The sequence below is a fragment of the Mobula hypostoma genome, chromosome 21 (assembly GCF_963921235.1).
Source record: "Mobula hypostoma chromosome 21, sMobHyp1.1, whole genome shotgun sequence".
Lineage (NCBI taxonomy): Eukaryota > Metazoa > Chordata > Chondrichthyes > Myliobatiformes > Myliobatidae > Mobula > Mobula hypostoma.
The window spans coordinates 4,651,980-4,676,006 of NC_086117.1; the positions used below are offsets into that span (position 1 = coordinate 4,651,980).

The 24,027-nt window shown below is 40.6% G+C and overlaps 1 protein-coding gene across 9 annotated transcripts in view; it reads left to right on the forward strand.

Annotated features, from left to right (window-relative positions):
* Positions 1 to 24,027, forward strand: part of rc3h2 (ring finger and CCCH-type domains 2) — a 113,583-nt gene that overhangs the window by 82,327 nt on the left and 7,229 nt on the right. For 8 of the 9 annotated variants that reach the window (XM_063073338.1, XM_063073331.1, XM_063073329.1 and 5 more), the window contains 6 exons: positions 3,106 to 3,264; positions 12,900 to 13,104; positions 15,100 to 15,196; positions 16,801 to 16,876; positions 21,445 to 21,537; positions 23,802 to 23,929. In XM_063073338.1, the coding sequence (XP_062929408.1) occupies positions 3,106 to 3,264; positions 12,900 to 13,104; positions 15,100 to 15,196; positions 16,801 to 16,876; positions 21,445 to 21,537; positions 23,802 to 23,929 (758 nt within the window). The remainder of the gene's footprint in view (positions 1 to 3,105; positions 3,265 to 12,899; positions 13,105 to 15,099; positions 15,197 to 16,800; positions 16,877 to 21,444; positions 21,538 to 23,801; positions 23,930 to 24,027) is intronic. The other variant, XM_063073337.1, reaches the window with a different exon arrangement.

The window sequence follows — 24,027 nt, forward strand, 5'->3', positions numbered from 1 at the left end:
CTAATCTTATTAAGCATTATCCAGGCCTGAGAAATACTACTCTCATGCTATCTAGAGGTTTGTGTACTTCACACATGGCAGCCTAAAAAATTAGCAAAAGCTGACCAGTTCCATTCTTTGAAGTTCATCCTAAATTGTAATTAAACATAATGGCAAATGTGACGTTAAAGGTGTTGTACGTCAAATCTCATGCAAACTCAAATATAAGCTTCCTGAAAACATCAAGCCATCATTTCTCAGACTGTCACTGTCTCTCATCATCTTTGTAGATACGTCCTCCAGAACTTTCAATGTCCAGGTTTCATCTTCCACTCAGCACCACCCCCCCCCCACCCCTCACCAGTTCTACCTTTTCCCGAGATCCACAAGTAGAATCAGTTTCTCAACTCATAACATGCCTGATTTGTTTTTTTGTTTGTTTCATTTTTTGCTCTCTCAATGCTGTTTCCATCTAAATTTAAAACAATTACAATAATATGTCAGTTTACCAATCTGTAAAATTCCTATTCATTCTCCTCTATTATCATAGCTCCTTCGTTACCAAAAAGGCTCAGCAGAAGATGTACTACATGCAGCAGGTGGTAATAATTACTTGTTAGGGTTAGGAATTTTTAACTACACAAGTACTTAAGGACAGATGAATTTGTATGTAGAATCTACAACTAATTACGCTTCATCCCACTTCTATGTGATCATTTCCTCCTTTGTATATCCCTCAAGCCTCACATTAAACTCATTAAAACTTAACTCATTTTATTGCTGATAATTTCCATATTTCCACCCTTAACTGTAGGGGGGAAAAAAATTCCAAACTATTTCTTTGAAAATTCCTTTATTGAGATTCCAGCCCAATACAATCGCAGTCCCTCCCAAAAGTACCACAGACTCTCATTTATGGTACCGTTTTCCAAGTGGGACAGCACCATTTCCTGCTGGTTATTGTGTTTATCAGTATACAGTTACTAACTCTGGATCAAATAGTAACGGTATGGTACTTGCTCTTTCTGCTGACTTCATTCCTGGTAATACTTCATAGTGTACCTCCAGCTTATTTTCATACAAGCTGTTTGTCGCTATACCTGTGGTGGAAAGCTTGAGCTAATTCTTCAGAGAGCAGAACACTCTTGTTATACTGCCTTTCCATATTGTAGGGCACCTCTTTACACAAGCCTTTCATTTTAAGAAACCAGCATGTTTTTTGGTAGTTGAAGAGCAAAAAACAGTGTTTGTCCAGCATCGGGTTTAGGCATTTTTGTACGCATCATAAAAACAAAACCGTTGAGTGTATTCACAAACATTCTTTGTTCTTAAACTGTAAGACCATAAGACATAGGAACAGAATTAGACCATTCAGCCCATCAAGTCTGCTCTGCCCTTCAGTCATGGCTGATTTATTATCCCCCTCAACCCCATTCTCCTGCCTTCTCCTTTGTAACCTTTGATGCCCTTACTAATCAAGAACCTATCAACCTTCCCTTTAAATATACCCTGTGCCTTGGCCTTCACAACTGTCTGTGGCAATAAATTCCACAGATTCGCCTCTCTAGTAAAGACATTCCTCCTCATCTCTGTTCTAAAGGGACATTCTTCTATTCTGAGGATGTGCCCGCTGGTTCTAGACTCTCCCACTATCAGAAACAACCTCTCCACATGCTGTATATCCAGGCCTTTCAATATTTGATAGGTTGCAGCAAGATTTCCTCCTCCCCTCCCCCCCCATTCTTTTAAACGTCAGTGAATACAGGTTCAGAGCCTGTGCTATTTTTAGAAAATAAGACTTGTTTTGTAATTCTGTACACTGATACCTTATGTTGACTCAGCAGTCTCAAAATAATTACAATGCACGTTCATAAATTTGTCACCATTTGGGGTGATCTAGGTTTGAGTTTAAGGATGCAACAGAGTAAGGAGGAAATAATCAAATATATTGCTGTGTGCAGTTTCTGTGTATGTTAGATCAGTTGTGAAAATTGTTAGCAGTCATTGCAAATGATAGAGAGTGCAAGCAGATTATTATTTTAGATCACCTGGTCTGCCTTTTGGTTTCTTCCTCTTTATACATATTAGTTTCATTTATAGTAGCTTCCACTTCTCATCAGAATCAGGATCAGGGTTATTATCACCGGCATGTGACGTGAAATTTGTTAACTGAGCACCAGTTCAATGCAATACATAATATAGAAGAGAGGGAAAAAAATTTAAAAATAATAAATAAGTATATCAATTACAGTATATGTATATTGAACAGATTTTAAAAATGTGCAAAAATCTATGTATTAAAAAAAGTGAGGTAGTGTTCAAGGGTTCAATGTCCATTTAGGAATTGGATAGTAGAGAGGAAGAAGCTGTTCCTGAATCGCTGAGTGTGTGCCTTCAGGCTTCTGTACCTCCTACCTGATGGTAACGGTGAGAAAAGGGCATGTCCTGGGTGCTGGATGCTGCCTTTTGAGACACCACTCCCTGAAGGTGTTCTGGGTACTTTGTAGGCTAGTACCCAAGATGAAGCTGACTAGATTACAACCCTCTGTAGCTGCTTTTGGTCCTGTGCAGTAGCCCCCCATACCAGACAGTGATGCAGCCTGTCAGGATACTCTCCATGGTACAACTATAGAAGTTTTTGAGTGTATTTGTTAACATCCCAAATCTCTTCAAACTCCTAATGAAGTATAGCCGCTGTCTTGCCTTCTTCATAACTACATCGATATGTTGGCACCAGGTTAGATTCTCAGAGATCTTGAAACCCAGGAACATGAAACTGCTCACTCTGCCCACTTCTGATCCCTCTATGAGGATTGGTATGTGTTCCTTCGTCTTACCCTTCCGAAAGTCCACAATCAGCTCTGTTGTTCCACCACAATCATGATATTCTGTCTACAACTTAATTGGTTTGTTTGATGTGACATTCACCATGATATCAGCAATGCCACCTGAGAGCCATTAAAGTTTAGCTAATTTTTTTTCCTACACTTTTAAAAAAAAAATTCTTTGAGACCTTAGCAAATAACATTGAAATATGTGTGTGTGTCTGTGCACTAAAAGAACTTTTAAAATTTTCAGATGACTTAAAATATGATTAACTATTGGAATCTGTTTGTCTTTTAACAGTTTTCTGAGAATACTAATGACTTGTGTGCGGGCACTAAGTTTGATGATGACAGCATGTCACATTACTCGCCATGGTCTTGTGGGACTATCAGCTCTTGCATTAGCGCAATGGAATCTGATCCAAAGGATGTCATGGCAACTACCAATGTAGAGATATTGGTAAGCTAACAGATCTCTTTCAAGGGTTCACTTTACATTGTACTTGACATTAAATGAGGTGTTATTTCAGATTTAGGCCATTCAAACCATTGAGTCTGCTCTGCCATTCGATCATAGCTGACATATTATTCCTTCTCAACCCCATTCTCGTTCTTTCTCCCTGTAACCTTATGTCATTCCTAATCAAGAATGTATCAACCTCCAATTTAAATACACCCAATGACTTTGCCTCCCAAGCTGTCTGTGGCATTAAGTTCCACTGATTTATCACCCTCAGGTTAAAAAAAATTCCTCCTCATCTTTGTCTAAAGGGATGCCCTTGTATTCTGAGGTTGTGCTTCCTGTCTTACATAGACCATAAGAAATGAGATCAAAAATCGGCCATTTGGCCCATCAAGGCTGCTTCAGCATCCAATAAGATTGTGGCTGATCTGGTCATGGACTCAACTCCACCTGTCTTTTCCCCATAACCCTTAGTTCTCCTGCTATGCAAAAATCTATCTAACTGTGTCTTATATATACTTGATGATGTTACTGCTTCCCTGGACAGAAATTTCTACAGCTTCAGTACTCACTGTGAAAAGCAGTTTCTCATAATCTCCATCCTAAATGCATCTCCAAACCACCCTTCTGTGATTCATACACAACCTCTCCCAAGTCCTATACAAAAGCATGCTGCAGTCTTTCACCATTTAAATAATAACCTGATTTTCCCTTCCAAAGTGGGTAACCTCACATTTATCAACATTGTATTCTATCTGCCAGACCCTTGCCCACTCACTTAAGCTATCCATATCTGCTCTGCCGACTCTCTGCATCCTCTGCACAATTTGTTTTTCCACTCATTATAACAGAGTTAGTCTCCATTCTATTAAGGTGTTCACAGGCTTTTCAGTATATTGCATGTTATTTTACTGATACTTTGTTTCAAATGTCATAATAAATGACCAAAGGGATATTTGGCTATAAATTAACATTTAAAGTACAAAATTTTTCCAGACGTCTTTAAATTAAGTGCAGTTTTGCATGCTATGAACAAATAAGATTTCTGATGAAAATACAGGCATGAGGTTTTCCTTGGCTTCAGTTTCTGACATTGCTCTGCCCCTTCCTATAGCCATCTCCAGCCCTTCACTCCTCAGATTCTAGTTCTACTTTTAAAAAAACAGTGGCAGCTGTACATTCCAATAGTGTGACCTCAAGCCCTGAATCTCTATCCCACTGTCTCCTTTCTGATTCTCAAACCTACTTGTCATCTGTACTCAAATCCCCCTTATGTAGTCTGTTCTTAAATATTCCCAGTGCATCATCAAAGAAATATTTCTTTGTTAAGCACCATATTTGGGCACTATGGTAGCATAGCTGTTGGCGCGATGCTATCACAGCTCGGACATCTGAGTTTGGAATTCAATTACAGCGTGCTCTGTAAGCAAGATTGTATGTTCTTTTCTGTGTGTGTGTGTGTGGGTTTCCTCCGGGTGCTCCAGTTTCCTCCCACAGTCCAAAGACATTCCAGTTAGTAGGTTAATTGATCATTGTATATTGTCCTGTGATAAGGCCAGGGTCAAATCAGTGGGTTGCTGGGCAGGGCGGCTCATGGGCTGCAAGAACTTGTTCCACACTGTATCTCTAAATAAATAAAATAAATAAACACACCATGCAGTTGATGTGTTTAAAATGCATCTTTTTTTTAAAAGATTTGACCAACTTAATCAAGTGTAATAATAAGGATTTTTTAACTGTAGTGAGTGTGTAAGTTATTTATAATAGGCAAAACTCTCATTTGGTTTTCAAATGACCTTTTGGAAAAGTGCTTACACTGGACATAACAGGCCAAAGTTATTTTCAGAAAGTGCAACTAAGGTCAGACTGTTGGTGTACAGCAGGTGTTGGACTTGCAGAATGTTCTGTGTGATAGAAAAACAAGACTGGTGTTAGGGTTGGGAATGCAAGTCACTTTGCCTCAAGCACTTCACTTTCTTTTTGTTGTCCTCCTTGGATAACAAGAATGATCCTGGGAATGAAAGGGTTAATGTAGGAGGAACATTTGATGGCTGTGGGTCTGTGCTCACTGGAGTTTGGAAGAATGAGAGAGGGTCTCATTGAAACCTATCAAAGATTGAAAGTCCGGATAGAGTGGACACAGAGAGGATGTTTCCTTTAGGGAAAGAGTCTAGAACCAGAGGTCACAGCCTCAGAATAAAGGGAAGTTCATTTAGAACAGAGAGAAGAGGGATTTCTTTAGCCAGAAGGCGGTGAATCTGTGGAATTCATTGCCACAGATGGCTGTGGAGGCCAAGTCATAGGGTACATTTAAAGCAGTTGATAGGTTCTTGATTAGTCAGGGTGTAAAAGGTTACGGGAAGAAGGAAGAATGAGGTTGAGAGGAATAATAAATCAACCATGATGGAATGGTGGAGCAGATTAGATGGGCCAAGTGGCCTAATTCTGCTCCTACCTTTATGTTTTTATAATCTACGGGGAAAGAAAGCCACCCTTTGGCTCATTTGATTTAGTGTGCAATGATGATGTGCTCTGATGTTGAAAATATTAAAATCTTTCTACAAAAATGTAGAAAAATCCTTGAATCATAGAAATGTACAGCTCATTTTGTCCCTGCTAACAATGATGCCGAGCCACATTAATACCATTTTCCCATGCCCGGCCTATAACCCACAGCCTTCTTCAAGTACCTTGTATTCAGTACTCTGATGTCTGTCTGTGTAGATGCATCTTCATCGACGTGTGCTATGTACATGTGTGGATCTTCTTGGGTACTATTGTAGCATTTCATATGTAGTAAAGGTGTTCTGTTTCATAAACAAGCATGGCAGCAAATCTGCACTCAACAAATGCTTTATTTCATAATGGTGGTTATTCTTGACCATTGACTAAGGGAAAATTGTTGGCTAACACACTGTACAGTGGGATCTAAGAGACCTACCAGTTTAATGCTTTACCCAAATTACCAGAAGTTTGGCAGGATAAGTCTGCAGTTTGGAGCCACTGGTTCTGATCATCCACAAATGGTTACCAAACCTTCCTGAAAATAAGTATTGAGTTAATTCATAGTTTGCGAAGTCAAAGTAAATTTATTATCAAAGTACATACAGTATATGTCGCCATATATTACCTTAAGATTCAATTACTTGTGGGCATTCCATAAGACCATAAGACTTAGGAGCAGAATTAGGCCATTTGGTCCATTGAGTCTGCTCGGCCATTCAATCATGGCTAATACACACAAAATGCTGGAGGAACTCAGCAAGCTAGGCAGCATGTATGGAAAAAAGTACAGTTGATGTTTCGGGCCAAAACCTCCAGTATTTTGTGTGTGTTGCTTGGATTTCCACCATCTGCAGATATTTGTGATTCAATCATAGCTGTTCCATTTTTCCCCTCCTCAGCCCCACTTCCTGGCCTTCTCCCGGTAACCTTTCATGCCATGTCCAATTAAGAATCTTATCAAGCTCGGCCTTAAATACACCCAACAACCTGGCTTCCACAGCTGCCTGTGGTAATAAATTCCACAAATTCACCACCTTTGGCTAAAGATCTTTTTCTGCATCTGTTTTAAATGGACACCCCTGTATCCTGAGGCTGTACCCTGTTGTCCTAGACTCCCCCACCATGGGAAACATCCTTTCCACATCTACTCTGTCTAGGCCTTTCAACATTAGAAAGTTTCAATGAGATCTCCCCTCCTCCTTCGAAATTCCAGTGAGTACAGACCCAGAGCTATCAAACATTCTTCATATGATAACCCTTTCCTTCCTAGAATTATCCTTGTGAGCCTCCTCTGAACCCTCTCTAATGCCAGCGCATCTTCTCTTAGATGAGGAGCCCTTTGTCTATCCTACGTGTAATCTCCTCAAAGAATTCCTAAAGGTTCGTCAGGCAAGCTTTTCCCTTAAGGAAACCATGCTGACTTTGTCCTATCTTGTCCTGTGTCACCAAGTACTCCATAACCTCATCCTTAACAATTGACTCCAACATCCTCTCAACCACTGAGGGTAGGCTAACTGGTCTATAATTTCCTTTCTGCTGCCTTCCTCCTTTCTTAAAGAGTGGAGTGACATTTGCAATTTTCTAGTCCTCTGTCACCATTTCAGAAACAATTGATTTTTTGAAAGATCATTACTAATGCCACCGCAATCCCTTAACGCTACCTCTTTCAGAACCCTAGGGTGCAGTTCATCTTTAGGTCTTTAAGCTTTTTGAGCACCTTCTCCCTTGTAATAGTAACTGCACTCACTTCTCTTCCCTCACACCCTTCAACATCTGGCACTCTGCTAGTGTCTTCCACAGTGAAAACTGATGCAAAATACTCATTTGGTTCATCTGCCATCTCCTTGGCCCTCATTATTTCTCCAGCCTCATTTTCTAGTGGTCCTATATCCACTCTCGTCTCTTTTTTTATATACTCAAAAAAGGTTTTCTATCCACTTTGATATTGTTTGCTATCTTGCTTTCATATTTCATCTTTTCCCTCCTAATGCTTCTTTTTAGTTGCTCTCTGTAGGGTTTTAAAAGCTTCTCGATCTTCTGTCTTTCCACTAATTTTTTTGCTTTGTTGTGTGCCCTCTCTTTTGCTTTTACATTAGCTTTGACTTTCCTTGTCAGCCATAGTTGTACTATTTTGCCATTTGAGTATTTCTTCATTTTTGGAATATATCTATCCTGCACCTTCCTCATTTTTCCAAGAAACTCACTCCATTGCTGCTCTACTGTCATTCCTGCCACCATCTCCTTCCAATTTACTTTGGCCAACGCCTCTCTCATACCACTGTAATTTCCTTTATTTCACTGAAATACTGCTATGTCAGACTTTACTTTCTCCCTATCAAATTTCAAGTTGAACTCAATCATATTGTGATCACTGCCTCCTAAGGGTTCTTTTACCTTAAGCTCCCTAATCCCCTCTGGTTGATTACATAACCCCTAATCCAGTATAGCTGCTCCCCTAGTAGGCTCAACAACAGACTGCTCTAAAAAGCCATCTCATAGGCATTCAACAAATTCACTCCTTGATATCCATTATCAGCCTGGTTTTCCCAATCGACCTGAATGGTGTAATCTTTCATGACCATCATTACATTGCCCTTTTGATACACCTTTTCTATTTCCTGTTGTAATCTGTGGTCCCCATCCCAGCTACTGTTGGGAGGCCTGTATACAACTGCCATCAGGGTCCTTTTACTCTTGCAGTTTCTCAACTCAACCCACAAGGATTCAACGTCTTCCAATCTTTCATTTGGTGCCATTCTTTACCAGCAGAACCACACCACCCCCTATACCTACCTTCCTATCCCTCCAATACATACTGTAACCCTAGAAATTTAGTTCCCAACTACAATCATCTTTCAGCCACACTTCAGTGATGGCCACAAAATCATGCCTGACAATCTGTAATAGTGCAACAAGATCATCCACCTTACTTCTTATACTCTGTGCATTGAGATATAACACTTTGAGTACTGTATTTGCTACCCTTTTTGATTCTGCATCCCTAATGCACTGATACTCACCCTGCTAGCTGCAATTTTGTTCTGTTATCTGCCTGCCCTTCCTGACAGTCTGACTGCACGCTATCTTTGCTTTTTACCATCCATCCTATCCTGAGTCCCTTCACTCTGGTTCCCACCCCACTGCCAAATTAGTTTAAACCCTCCCCAGCAGCTCTAACAAACCTGCCCGAGAGAATATTGGTCCCCCTCGGGTTCAGATGCAACCCGTCACTTTTGTACAGGTCATACCTCCCCCAGAAGAGATCCCACTGATCTAAGAACCTGAAGCCCTGCCCCCTGCACCAGCTTCTCAGCCAGCATTTATCTGCCAAATCATCCTGTTTCTACCCTCACTAGCACGTGGCACAGGCAGCAATCCAGAAATTACTACCCTGGATGTCTTGCTTCTCGGCTTTCTACCTAGCTCTCTAAGTTCTTTTTTTCAGGACATCTCTGCTTACCCTACCTGTGTTTATTGGTACCAATATGTACTGTAGCCCCCTGGCACTGCCTCAGGCTCACTCAACTTGCTGTCGTCTAGGGGAAACAGCCCTTGGCCCCGCCAAATTCTGTAATTAAGTTTGTGTGGATGCTGTGTGTTGTACCCCACCCTGCCAAATAACCGACAAAACACCATATACGAATTACAATTTGTAGATATTACTGGAACTATATAATTAATAGAGATAAAATATAAAAGGAAAATAAAAGGCACCAAACTTATCAAAGTTCAATCTCTTCGTGCACAAACAGTTGGAGCTCCAGTAACGATCCTCTCTTCACCATTCGATCCCCTCTGACCACTTCGACCCGCTGCCTTGGACCAACCACAGTGGTCGACCAGACGCTCCACACGAGTCTGTCTCTGTCTCCTCTCCTCGCCGATGACCCTGGACCTCGGACTCCTGCTCAGGGTCTGACCCCATTAGCCAGCTCACAGTACCTTGCCCACTCTCTCTCTCTCCCCATCGCGCCATCTGCCCCCAAAAACCTGCGCATCACAATAGCTTACAGACACACAAGAAAGAATAACATCTATCCCAATTGGTTCGTTTGCTCACTTATCAATAATATAACCCAAACAAGCTGCTAGCGAGAGAACTTTCTCAGCAGTTAACATAACAAAGAAGCCATTTTAATTATAACATAGCAAAGAAGCCATTTTAATTATAACATAACAAAGAAACCATTTTAATTAGCCTATGCAGTAACATAAAAGAAGAAACCCCTTACAGTACCAAGATCCCGGCATCTGGAAAGCAACATACCATTCGGGTATCCCAGTCATGTACGCAAAAGTCTCCTGTCTGCTCCCCTGACTATTGAGTCCCTTATCACTATTGCTCCCCTCTTCTCCCTCTTTCCCTTGTGCATCACGAACCTATACTCAGTGCCTGTAAGCCAGTCTCCGTGGCTTTCCCCGGGAGGTCATCCCCCACAACGGTATACTTTTTATTGAGGGGATTAGCAACAGGGGTGTTCTGCACTAGCTGCCTATTCATATTTCCGTTTCCCCTGACAGTCACCCAGCTACTCGCCTCCTGCAACCTCAGGGTGACTACTTCCCTGTAACTCAGATCGATTATCTCCTCACTCTCCCGTACAGGCCAAAGGTCATCCAGTCACTGCTCCAAGTCCCTAACATGGTCTTCAAGGAGCTGCAGTTGGATGCACTTCACGGGGATGTAGTTCCCTGGGAAGCTCTGGGTTTCCCAGGACTCCAACATCTGGCATGAAGAAGACACAACAGCCATTTACTGCATTAGGTACAGTAAGAGGGGAAAAAAAGGAACCTTAACAGAAACTTAACCAGAGCCAATGCCTCTTTCAAGTCGAAGCCTCCTTTGAGGCAAAGCCTGAGACTCCTACTCTCACCACTGGCCTACTCGCAACAATGGCCGCCCTATTTATCCCTTCTGTACTTTTAAACAAGCATCACCGACCTGCAAGAAACTTTGTCGCTGTGGCCTGCTCCTGCCGCTGATTGGGCCGAAGGAATAGTAATAGTAACAGATAGTTTATTTGTTGTAGTAATTACTAATAAACACAATAGAATCAATGAAAAACTGCACTCAACAATGTGTGCAAATAAAAAAGAAAAAATAAATAACAGAAATAAATATGCAATAAATATCGAGAAAATGAGCTAAAGAGCCTTGATAGTGAGTCCATAAGTTGTGGAATAATACAGTGATGGGGCAGGTGAAGTTATTCCCACTGGTTTAAGACCCTGATGGTTGAGGGGTAATAACTGTTGCTGAACCTGGTGATGAGACTTCTGAGGCTCCTGTACCCTCTTCCTGATGCCAGCATCAAGAAGAGGGCATAACCTAGGTGTTGGGGGGTCCCCGATGATGGTTGCTCCTTTCCTGTAACAGTGCTCTGGGTAGATGTGCTCAATGGTGGGGAGGGCTTTCCCCATAATGGACTGGGCTGTATTCACTGCTTTTTGTAGGATTTTCAATTTAAGGATATTGGTGTTGTCATACCAGGCTGTGATGCAAATCAAATCCAGTTTAATTGTCATTCAACCCATACATGGATACAGCTGATTGAGACAGCGTTCCTCTGGGGCCAAAACAACAAGAAAGGAAATAGAAAAAGAACATAGTCACGTAAGGAAGCAACTTTTTAGTCCGACCTTGAGTAACAAGTCCCGCAAATTGATGGTTCCTGGCAGTCCAGCCTGTGCTTCCACCGATTCAACACTGGAAGGCAGCACTGGGAGAGGCCACTCCCAACTGAGACTGGACACCATGTGACAACACAAACCCAAGGACTGAGGCCTAGACCTAGCTATAACCGAGGCTACATTGCTGCATCGCCGCCTGTCTCCCGACTAAACAAGGGAAGCAGGGGAAGCAGGCCTGTGGCAATCAATGTCCAACAGGGTCTTGCGATCACAAAAGAAACGTCCAAGACAGTCACCAGGCAATATACTCTCCACCACACATTTATAGAAGTTTGTCAAAGTTTTAGATGTCATAGGACATAGAATAGTACAGCACATTACAGGGCCTTCGGCCCACAATGTTGTGACGACCCTCAAACCCTGCCTTCCATATAACCCACCCCCACCTTAAATTCCTCCATAATACCTGTCCAGTAGTCTCTTAAATTTCACTAGTGTATCTGCCTCCACCACTGACTCAGGCAGTACAATCCACGCACCAACCACTCTCTGAGCAAAAAACCTTCCTCTAATATCCCCCTTGAACTTCCCACCCCTTACCTTAAAGCCATGTCCTCTGGTATTGAGCAGTGGTGCCCTGGGGAAGAGGTGCTGGCTATCCACTCTATCTATTCCTCTTAATTCATGCTGAATCTTTGCAAACTTCTGCTGTGCTTTCTTCATAGTTGCACATATGTGCTCGGCCCAGGACAAGTCCTCTGAAGTTATACATTGAGGAATTCAAAGTTGCTGATCCTTTCCACCTCTAATCACCTTTGAAGACTGGCTTGTGGACTTCTGGTTTCATCGTCCTGAAGTCAATAATCAGCCCCTTGGTCTTGCTGACATTGAGAGAGGGGTTGTTGTTACGTCACTAATCAGTCAGGTTGTCAATCTCCCTCCTATATGCCAATTCATCACCACCTTTGATTCAGCCAACAATAGATGTGTCGTCAGCAAAATTAAATACGGCATTGGAGCTCTGCTGGAAGAGACTTTAGGTCCCCAGCCTGATACCTCAGGGTACCAGGTTTCTGTACAATAACAAGATTTAACTATTACAGTTCAGAGCATTGGAATTCAGAGTTCAATTCCAGCGCCGTCTGTAAGAAGTTTGTACATTCTTCCCAAGAGTTGGTGAATTTCTTCTGGGTGTTCTGGTTTCCTCCCACAGTCCAAAGACATACTGGTTAGTAGGTTAATTGGTTATTGTAAATTGTACGGTGAATAGGCTTGGTTTAAGTCGGTGGTTGCTAGGCGGTGAGGCTCATTGAGCCAGAAGGGCCTGTTTCATGTTGTATCGCTAAATAAGTAAATAAATTTTTTAAAATCTGATTACTGTATACACCAGAAGTTACATCTTGAATGAGGTTATTCATCATAGACTTCTTGTTCAACTTTTTTAAACTGGATACTTTCAACATTTTATTTTTCGCATCATTCTTGGCTGTTTTTAGGACCTTAATGTGAAACGAAGTTTAAATTTGTTTGGCCCTCAGAGAAAGGGAAAAGATGAAGATCCCATAATTCCATTTGGTGACGGACCGATCATCTCTAAATGGGGTGCGATATCTCGGTCTGCCCGCACTGGTTATAACAACACAGACCCAGTCCAGGCTACAGCTTCCCAAGGAAGTGCTACAAAACCAATTAGTGTAACAGGTTAGTAATTGCCTTAACTGTTATGTATTATTTAGGCAATCAGGTGCACTGTGGTTTCCTGTTAATTAGGACACATCGGGACTGGTACATTTTGGCCCAATTGAGTGTCTGCCCCAATTAGACGAAGTTCCATGGAAATAGTTAAAAAAGTATTAATAACACAAAACTGCTGTTTAACTGTGTAACAAATTATGTATTTAAATGAAATACAGAACAAATTAGAACATTACCAATACAGGTACTCTGAAATGATAACACTGAGGAATTTAAAGTACTATAAAACTGTGTATTGGTTCCTAATAGTTATTGATGGACCAATTCATGTATAATGCCATGTTCTTTTGATGGTGAATAAACAAAATTAGCACAGACACCCAATGCAGATAATGGACTGCCTTCATACAGTGCTTTCCACGATCCCATCCTCCAAATTTTTATTCTCATCGTAACCTGCAAGATGATTGTAGATACTTTCAAATTCTTCGTAATTCTTAACTTGTTGAAGTAATGAAATCATTTAATTTTCAGTCCCAGCTGTTCCTGGCATCTCCAAGCCTGAATGCTTAAACTGCAGTGAGCAAAACAGTTCTAAATTTTCTTATTTCTTGCCAACTATCAATGACAAAAGCCACTGTTTTTTGAACATAATACACGCAACTGACAAATTTTAAAGATTATTCACTGTAAGCATGGTGTGTCTAATGGCCACGCAAGTGCATGCAACTGGTGCTAGTTAGAAACTGTTCAACAACAGTCTCCTGTCCTAATTCAGCGGCATAGTGTTCCAAAAATGTTCTCAATTAATTTTTGCTCTTTAAGTGTTGTCCCAAATAAGTAGCTGCCCCGGTAAACTGACAGCCCGATTAACTGGAATCCTGTGACTGTATTTGATAAGTTGTCAGTGTAAACTTTCATTTGGGTCAGCTTTGGTGATAACAATGAATATGTAAAGATGATTGTATTATTTGTATAGTTTATACGTGTTTCTAAACTGCATGGTACCTGTATTGTGGCTTTAGTTAACTGGTTTTCTGAACACCTACGCTCTGTCGGCCAGAGAAAGCAGGATCTCCCAGTGGCCACACATTTTAATTCCATGTCCCATTCCCATTCTGATATGTCTATCCACGGCCTCCTCTACTGTCAAGATGAAGCCACACTCAGGTTGGAGGAACAACACCTTATATTCCGTCTGGGTAGCCTCCAATCTGATGGCATGTACATTGATTTTTCTAACTTCCGTTAATGCCCCTCCTTATTCCATCATTCATTCATTCGTTCATTTATTTAGTTATTTATTTATTATTTTTCCTCCTTTTTTTCTCTGTCTGTCCCTCTCACAATAACTCCTTGCCTGCTCTCCATCTTCCTCTGGTGCTCCCCTCCCCCTTGCTTTCTCCCCAGGCCTCCCGTCCCATGATCCTCTCCCTTCTCCAGCTCTGTGTCCCTTTTGCCAATCAACTTTCCAGCTCTAAGCTCCATCCCTCCCCCTCCTGTCTTCTCCTATCATTTTGGATCTCTCCCTCCCCCTCCCACTTTCAAATCTCTTACTAGCTCTTCCTTCAGTTAGTCCTGACGAAGGGTCTCGGCCCAAAACGTCGACTGTACCTCTTCCTACAGATGCTGCCTGGCCTGCTGCATTCCACCAGCATTTTGTGTGTGTTGTTTGAATTTCCAGCATCTGCAGATTTCCTTGTGTTTGCGCATCATGAAGCTATGATAGCTTGGGATGTGAGAGTTCAGAGCTCAATTCCAACATCATCTGTAAAGAGTCTGTACAATCTCACCATGATATGCGTGCATTTTTTTCTGGGTCCTCCAGTTTCCTTCCATAGTCCAAACAAATACCAGTTGGTGGTTTGATTGGTCATTATAAATTGTCCTGTGATTAGGCTCGTGTTGAATCAGGGGTTGCTTGGGTGGCAATGCTTGAAGAACAGAAAGGGCCTACTCTGTGCTGTATCTCTAAATAAATAAACTGAATCTTTTCCGCAGACTATAGTCCACATGTGAGTCATGCCGATTCTAGTAGTTGGACTTCCCATTCTCTTTCATATGGATCGAATTCAACCACCGGTCAATACCTAAACAGGTACCTTGAAATGTACTTACCATTAAACATTTCTGCTTGCTTTGTCCCCCAAATCTTCATTGGTTTGCATTAGGCTTGTGAATACAGAAGCTATTTCATATATAATGACCTTGCTGGAAAAATATATAGAAAGAGGTTTTTTTTGGTAGTGTTTTTTCAAAGAAAAAACAAAATTTGGTGACTGTCACTTCTTTATTCTTAATATACAAAATTGTTATCCTCCGCAACTCTATTACATCTCGGGTTGTCAGAGTTCAGTTCTGGCATTCTGTGTGTGTGTGTGTGTGTGTGTGTGTGTGTATGTGTGAGAGAGAGAGTTTCCTCTGGGTAGTCTGGTTCCTCCCACAGTCCAAAGATGTACTGACCAGTAGGATAATTGGTCATTGTAATTTGTCCCGTGATTAGGCTAGGGTTAAATTGATGCGTTGCTGTGTGGTGTGGTTTGAAGGGCCAGAAGGGCCTGTTCCATGCTGTATCTCCAAATAAAATAAATAACTTCATTTTTTCAAAATCTTACTGTAAAACAAAATGGTCATATTTCATGAAACACAGAAGAACCTGCAAAATATTATGGTAATACTTTTCCATACAAAACATCCAATGTATACAAATGAGGGAACTGTGCATACTAGCCGGAATAATGGTGAGCTCTTTGTCAAGAAACACTGAATTAACAGTCCTTTCAAAATGGAAAGCAGTAATTGGGGATTTTCCCTTTTCTCTTTTCTCTCTTCCACCCACATAAATTTGGATGACTTCTTTGGAAATTATGGAGGATCACATCTGATGGTAAATTTGTACAAATCATTATAAAGTTGCCATACTTTCTCAAAAATGATATTTGTTCAATAAATCATGAAACTGGAGCTTATTTTTAAATTGATTATTTTTGGAGTTGCCTAATTCTGTTTTCATTTGGAGGGTGGGTTGATTTGCCCTGCGTTAGAGAACCAGGGAGTTTGGTGCACACAGGAGTACCCTTAAGTGAAAAACTACTTCTCTGATCTAAGCCACACTACCTTCGTTAACTTCATTCCTTTCAAATACATGCACAATAACTTGTCCATGCAATTTTGTCTTTTTCACAAATGAAGGATAGTTTATAAATATGCATATCTAATAAGAATCTGCATGCCTCAAAAGGTTAACATGCCATGCAATTTTTAAAAATGTCTTATTTTATTTCTCACATAGACAATTTTTATATCAAATATTTTCTACAATCTTTTCATTTTATTACTTGCTATAATTTAACTTTATCATTCTATCCCCCAGTGAAGATTCAAATTCATTAATACAAAAGTATGACAAACTTATGACTTTTTAGGATTCCTTCAAATAGTCTTTCATCAGAAAGTTGGGCAGACCACCTTTTCTCCATAATTCTCATTCACTTGTTAGAAGGAGTTGTGTGAGAACTCCATGATATTAGGAAGATCATGGGATTTTTGCAAAACTTCTCATTTTTATTAGGAGATTCCCCGGAATCTTATGTTGAAATCTGTGTTATGCTCTTTAACTCATTGTTCCTTCAGTATATGCTGTATTGGCAGCTACTTAATATAATTGAAGACTTTGGTTAACCTTTCATATTAACTTTACAGGGACAGATTGATGGACATATCTGCCCCTAGGCAACTTCCTAATGGTGGAGATCAATTAAATATTGAACTACAACAGGTAAGGGAGCAATAACCAAAATCTTGAAATTCACATCTTTAAGTTCTTCCCCATGAAATTACTTCTACAGTTAGATTCTGGAAACCTTACTGGTTTTAGGATTATTTCATATTTAAACACTTCCTTGTAGTGAGCTAATTGCTGAGAAAGAATTTGCCCTTGTAGTTATGCTATTATATTTATATGGAGCACTGCCACAAGAAGGCGGCACCCATGGTCAAAGACCCCCACCATCCACACCATGCTAATCACTACCATCAGGCAGGAGGTACAGAAACCTTGGATTCCACAGCACTAAATTCAGGAACAATTGCTACCCTACAACCATCAGACTCTTGAACCAGTGTAGATTACTTCAATCATCACTACTTGATCTGATTCTCAACCTACAAGCTCACTCCCAACGACTCTTTACGACTCATATTCTCAGTTTTATTTTTATTATACAGTTTATCTTCTTTTGTACATTGGTGTTTATCAGTCTACCTATAGATTTTTGTAAAATTCTATCGTATTTCTTTTACTCCTGTAAATGTCAGCAAGAAAATTAATCTCAAGGTAGAATATGGTAATATACAGATATGCATTATGTATCCTTTACTTTTGGAGATTTTCTGAATTAATTTTAATTGCTGAATATTATTTGGTCTGTTTCCTAGTACATGCACAATAACATATAAATACATTAGTTAAAAAGTGTAATTAGTCCAGAAGATGTAGGAGCAGAATGAAGCCATTTGGCCCATCAAGTCTGCTCTGCCATTCCATCATGGCTGATCCAATTTTCCTCTCAGCCCCAACATCCTGCCTATCATTCACAAGTTCTTGGTGCAGTTCTGTTTTTAATAATTCCTGACTTGCTGTAACATAGCAGTCACCATAAGTGTTTCCTCAAAAATTACTCAAAAACTGATAGATGTGTGAATGATGCACATCATTGCTAATGTGCAAACAGACCAAGCAAATTGTGGAAAAGAAGAATTACCCAATAATTTATGAATCACTTCAGTTATTAGCCAATTTTGTTCCTCTCTTGTCATTACTTTTATAAATACAAGATAGACAATAGACAATAGGTGCTGAAGTAGACCATTCGGCCCTTCGAGCCTGCACCGCCATTCTGAGATCATGGCTGATCATCTACTATCAATACCCGGTTCCTGCCTTGTCCCCATAACCCTTGATTCCCCTGTCCATAAGATACCTATCTAGCTCCTTCTTGAAAGCATCCAGAGAATTGGCCTCCACTGCCTTCTGAGGCAGCACGTTCCACACCTCCACAACTCTCTGGGAGAAGAAGTTCTTCCTCAACTCTGTCCTAAATGACCTACCCCTTATTCTTAAACCATACCCTCTGGTACTGGACTCTCCCAGCATCTGGAACATATTTCCTGCCTCTATCTTGTCCAATCTCTTAATAATCTTATATGTCTCAATCAGATCCCCCCCTCAACCTCCTTAATTCCAGTGTGTACAAGCCCAGTCTCTCTAACCCCTCTGCGTAGGACAGTCCGGACATCCCAGGAATTAACCTAGTGAACCTATGCTGCACCTCCTCCACCGCCAGGATGTCCTTTCTTAACCCTGGAGACCAAAACTGCACACAATACTCCAGGTGTGGTCTCACCAGGGCCCTGTACAAATGCAAAAGGATTTCCTTGCTCTTGTACTCAATTCCCTTTGTAATAAAGGCCAACATTCCATTAGCCTTCTTCACTGCCTGCTGCACTTGCTCATTCACCTTCAGAGACTGATGAACAAGTACTCCTAGATCTCTTTGTATTTCTCCCTTACCTAACTCCACACCGTTCAGATAATAATCTGCCTTCCTGTTCTTGCTCTCAAAGTGAATAACCTCACACTTGTTCACATTAAACGCCATCTGCCAAGTTTCTGCCCACTCATCCAGCCTATCCAAGTCACCTTGAATTCTCGTAACATCCTCATCACATGTCACACTGCCACCCAACTTAGTACCATCAGCAAACTTGCTGATGTTATTCACAATGCCTTCCTCTAAATCATTGATGTAAATAGTAAACAGCTGTAGTCCCAATACCGAGCCCTGTGGCACCCCACTAGTCACCACCTGCCATTCCGAGAAACACCCATTGCTACCCTTTGCTTTCTATCTGCCAACCAATTTTCTATCCATGTCAATATCCTCCCCCCAATGCCATGAGCTCTGATTTTACCTACCAATCTCCTATGTGGTACCTTATCAAATGCCTTCTGAAAGTCAAGGTATGCCACATCCACTGGATCTCCCGCGTCTATCTTCCTGGTTACATCCTCGAAAAACTCCAATAGATTAGTCAAGCATGATTTGCCCTTGGTAAATCCATGCTGGCTCGGCCCAATCTTATCACTGCTATCAAGATATGCCGCTATTTCATCTTTAATAATGGACTCTAGCATCTTCCCCACTACTGATGTTAGGCTGACGGGGCGATAGTTCTCTGTTTTCTCCCTCCCTCCTTTCTTAAAAAGTGGTATAACATTAGCCATTCACCAATCCTCAGGAACTGATCCTGAATCTAAGGAACATTGGAAAATGATCGCCAATGCATCCGCAATTTCCAGAGCCACCTCCTTTAGTACCCTAGGATGCAGACCATCTGAACCTGGGGATTTGTTAGCCTTCAGTCCCATCAGTCTACTCATCACCGTTTCCTTCCTAATGTCAATCTGTTTCGGTTCCTCTTTTACCCTATGTCCTTGGCCCATCCATACATCTGGGAGATTGCTTGTGTCTTCCCTAGTGAAGACAGATCCAAAGTACTTAAAATTCGTCTGCCATTTCTCTGTTTCCCATAACAATTTCTCCCAATTCATTCTTCAAGGGCCCAACATTGTTCTTAACTATCTTCCTTCTCTTCACATACCTAAAAAAACTTTTGCTATCCTCCTTTATATTCCTAGCTAGCTTGCGTTCATACCTCATTTTTTCTCCCCGTATTGCCTTTTTAGTTAAGTTCTGTTGCTCCTTAAAAATTGCCCAATCATCCATCTTCCCACTCACCTTAGCTCTGTTATACTTCTTTTTTAATGCTATGTTATCTTTGACTTCCTTTGTCAACCACTGTGGCCACTTTCCCCCCTTTGAACCCTTCCTTCTCCGGGGGATGAACTGATTTTGCACCTTGTGCATTATTCCCAAGAATACCTGCCATTGCTGTTCCGCTGTCTTTTCTGCTAGGATATCCGACCAGTCAACTTTGGCCAGCTCCTCCGTCATGGCTCCATAGTCTCCTTCGTTCAACTGCAATACTGACACTTCTGATCTGCCCTTATCCCTCTCAATTTGCAGATAAAAACGTATCATATTATGGTCACTGGATCTAGCTCTTGCTCTCATTCAATTTGTTCTGCATTTAAACTTCCTCAGAATAGAAGCCTAATTATAACAGGCTCAATACATATTTAATGTAATCACTATTAATGAATGCCAATCAAATTGCCTTTATTTTCTTCCACCTTTCCTTTACTGCATCTGATCTGACTTTAAATATCCATGCTTTGATTTCACCTTATCGCTACTTCCGTTTTATTTATCATGGGAAGAAGTATCCCCCTCAAATCTGTTTATCATTCTGACTATCTTTGATATGTAAATCTTAGGGAGTACGGGTGGTTATTGAAATTCGTGGCATAGCAAGCAGCCACTCAACCATCATGTCTACGCTATTTAGGCTTTTTCCACATCCAAGCTCTGAGTGCAGATTTGTTAAAGTCAAAGTAAACTTATTATCCGAGTATGCATATGTCACCATGTACTAGCTTGAGATTCATTTTCTTGCAGGCATTTACAGGAAAATATATACAATTTTCTTATCAAGGTAGTCATAGTAGTCATGGCATTTAAATGCTTATTCGGGTAACTTTAATGTATTGGTGGTTTTGCCTCTGTTGAATAACTGACTGACCCTCACAACTCTTTCAGCAAAATCAAAAAGATCCTTATCTTCCCTCTAATTTATCTACCAGTTCTAGTTATTCAACTCACTGGTTGCTTTGCCTCGTTATTCATTTAATTTTCCCATTAGCCTTCTTTATTCCAAAGAAAAAAATCCCAGCCTAGCCAATCTTTCCCAATAATTAAAGTTCCCCCACCCTGGCAACATGTTGTGAATATCCTCCTCCATTTTAGTACCATCACCCACTGCTGATGTAGTGGTGTACGGTCCTGTACGTGGTATTCTTAAGTTTAAGGGATGTCTTCATAATTTGAAGACAATTTCACTATCTTTATATTCTTACTGCCAGGACCTATGCTCAGTGTCCAGATGCAATTTGACCAGGGCTCTGCAAATCTGAAGCGAAATTTCTGCTGCTTTTTTTTTTGAAATGAGGGTGATCCATAGAGTGCCTTTTTTTTATGATCTTTGTACCAGTCTACTGGCTTTTGTTGCATAAAGTGGCTCAGAATGCATGTGACTTAACTGCATGTTAACACACAATCATTATTTTTAAAAGTTTATTTAACATCTTGCTACACTTAAGCACTTGCAGTCAGTTCTCCTGTTGGTAACAGGAAGGCAATCATAAACTTATTTGCTTACTAATAGAGGGAATTTACAGAGGTTTCTACGGATGATCAAGATATAGAATTGGAGCTCTCCGCTTTGGATACTGATGCTGACCAAGACGAAGGAATAGAGGTACAGACCTGAGCATTTGTATACAGAGCATTTGTTATGATATTACGAAGTGCCTTGCAACAAGTAAAGTACTTCTAAAGTATGGTCACTATTGCAATTTAATTAGCTGTCAGGTTGTATAAAATGTCATCACATCCTAATTAAAAAGTATAGTGATCTCTTGGTGATGCCGGACAAAAGAATAAATATTTAAGGCCAGCCTCCCACCCATTCCCTCCTGAGGGCAAATGGCTCCTCAGCTCTGGATTATCATCTGAAACTGCATAAATATGTCAAGTATCTTCATGCTTAAAACTGAAATGAGACTTGAATGTACAGCTGTCGGAGCTTAGATGTTGTCAACTGCGCTGTAGCCAATAGTGGGGTTTGACTTTTGTTTCATCTTTAGGGAAAATAGTTCAACAAAAAGAAGGAATGAGAGATTTTTCTGATCACTGTTGCTGTTTAATCGTGTTAATGTTATCATTTCCTCCAACTGACATATTAAAACATAACAATGAAAAGAAACAAAACCACCTCTGGAAAGGAGCATTAGGCAGGGTGCATCAGGCAGGGTGCATCCTGCATTGGACTGTTTTAAACAGAGGGTATAGGGTTACTGAAACAACTCCAGTAGCGGCACTGAATTCAAAGTATCGTTCACAACATAAATTACTATAAGATGTGCATTGTCTGATAAATTAGTGACACAATTCAAAGCTTTGTTGGAAAGAGACTGTGAGTGGTAATGAATGTGTTTACAAAAATGTCTTCTGTGTTTAGCTCTTATTGAAAGAAGTTTACTGTTTAAAAACTAGTGCATTGCTCTGTGGCATAACTAACCACAGACATGCCCATGCAAGCATCTTATTGAATTATACCAGCTATACAGTTTAATCAGTTTTGCACTGAAATGCAAAAAGAATGTTAAGTATTTCTTAGCTCTGCTCTCTTGCATTGGAATAGCATCTTGACAGAAGTGCATGTGTTCTCTGTTGGTACAAATGAAATGAATAACAGCTTCAAAGACTGAAGAATAGTTTTAATGTTTTGTATACATATTAAGTCCCACAATTTTGTGTTTTGTATAGCATCAAGAATAAAATTGTCTTTCAAATTCGGGTTGACTTGTCTGCTAGTAGAAAGATAGAAAACCTACAGCACAATACAGGCCCTTCGGCCCACAAAGCTGTGCCAAACATGTCCTTACCTTAGAAACTAGGTCCCTCTTGGGAGAATCATACAGGATTTACCCATGATTTTAATCTAGATTTTCGGCTCTCGGACTCCTTATCCCTTTTACTCATAGCTGTAGGAGTTTTGAGCTTTAATGTTTAACAGACTAGGTTGCAGGTAATATGTGAAATAAAGTGTCCAGTTGTACAACAGATATCTTTTAGTGCTTGATGCTCAATCCTGTAGGAACCATAATTCTAACATGCTCAAATAAAGCCTCTGCAAATGGATTTTGTCGTTGTACTTGTGTCCATAAGACCATAAAACATAGAAGCAGAATTCGATTCTGGCTGATTTGTTTTCCCTCTCTCAACCCTATACTCCTGCCTTTTCCCTATAACCTTAGGTGCCCATACTAATCAAGAATCTATTAACCTCTGCTTTAAATATAAACAATGACTTGGCCTTCACAGCCAGCTGTGGCAATGAATTCCCCAGATTCACCTCCCTCTGGCAAAAGAAATTCCTCCTCATCTCTGTTCTAAAGAGGTATTCTTGTATCCTGAGGTTGTGCCCTCTGGTCCTAGACTCCCCCACTATTGGAAACATCCTCTTTACGTTCACTCTGTCTAGTTCTTTCAATGCTCAGTAGGCTTCAATGAGATCCCTGCCTCATTCTTCTAACACCAGAGCCACCAAATGCTCCTCATACATTAACCCTTTCATTTCCAGAATCATTCTCGTGATCCTCCTCTGGACCCTCTCCAATGTCAGCACATCTTTTAGAAAAGGGGCCCAAAATTGCTCTCAAGTACTGTTTCACCAATGCCTCCTAAAGGCTCAGTATTTCATCCTCGTCAATAAGTTCTGCTTGAAGGTATATATTCTGAAGCCTCAGATGGTGGAGATGACTAACCCTTGTGGTTTTTATTTTGAAAAAGGTTGTACCTGCAAGCTTAGTGAAGGGGTTGGATACAACAATAGTGAGATAGATTTGACTGGAATCTTTTTTGATATTTGATTACTGCAAAGTTTATTTTGTATGTTAAATTCATTGGATAAAGTTGATACCAGGCTTTAAATAACGTTGTTCCTGTTTATTCATATAGGATGTTCTGGTTATTGGCTCTCAAGGTGATCTGGCCGATGACATAATATCCGAAAATATACATCATAAACACCAAGGTAAAGAGCAGGAGGAGCAGGGACGCAGGATTGCAGAGCAGATTGCGATCAAGTAAGAATCATGAGATTATGACATTTTTCAACTTGTGCAGTTTTATTCCCTTAAAGTCTCGATTTCCAGATCTTGCTGATCTGAAGTGGAATGGGAGA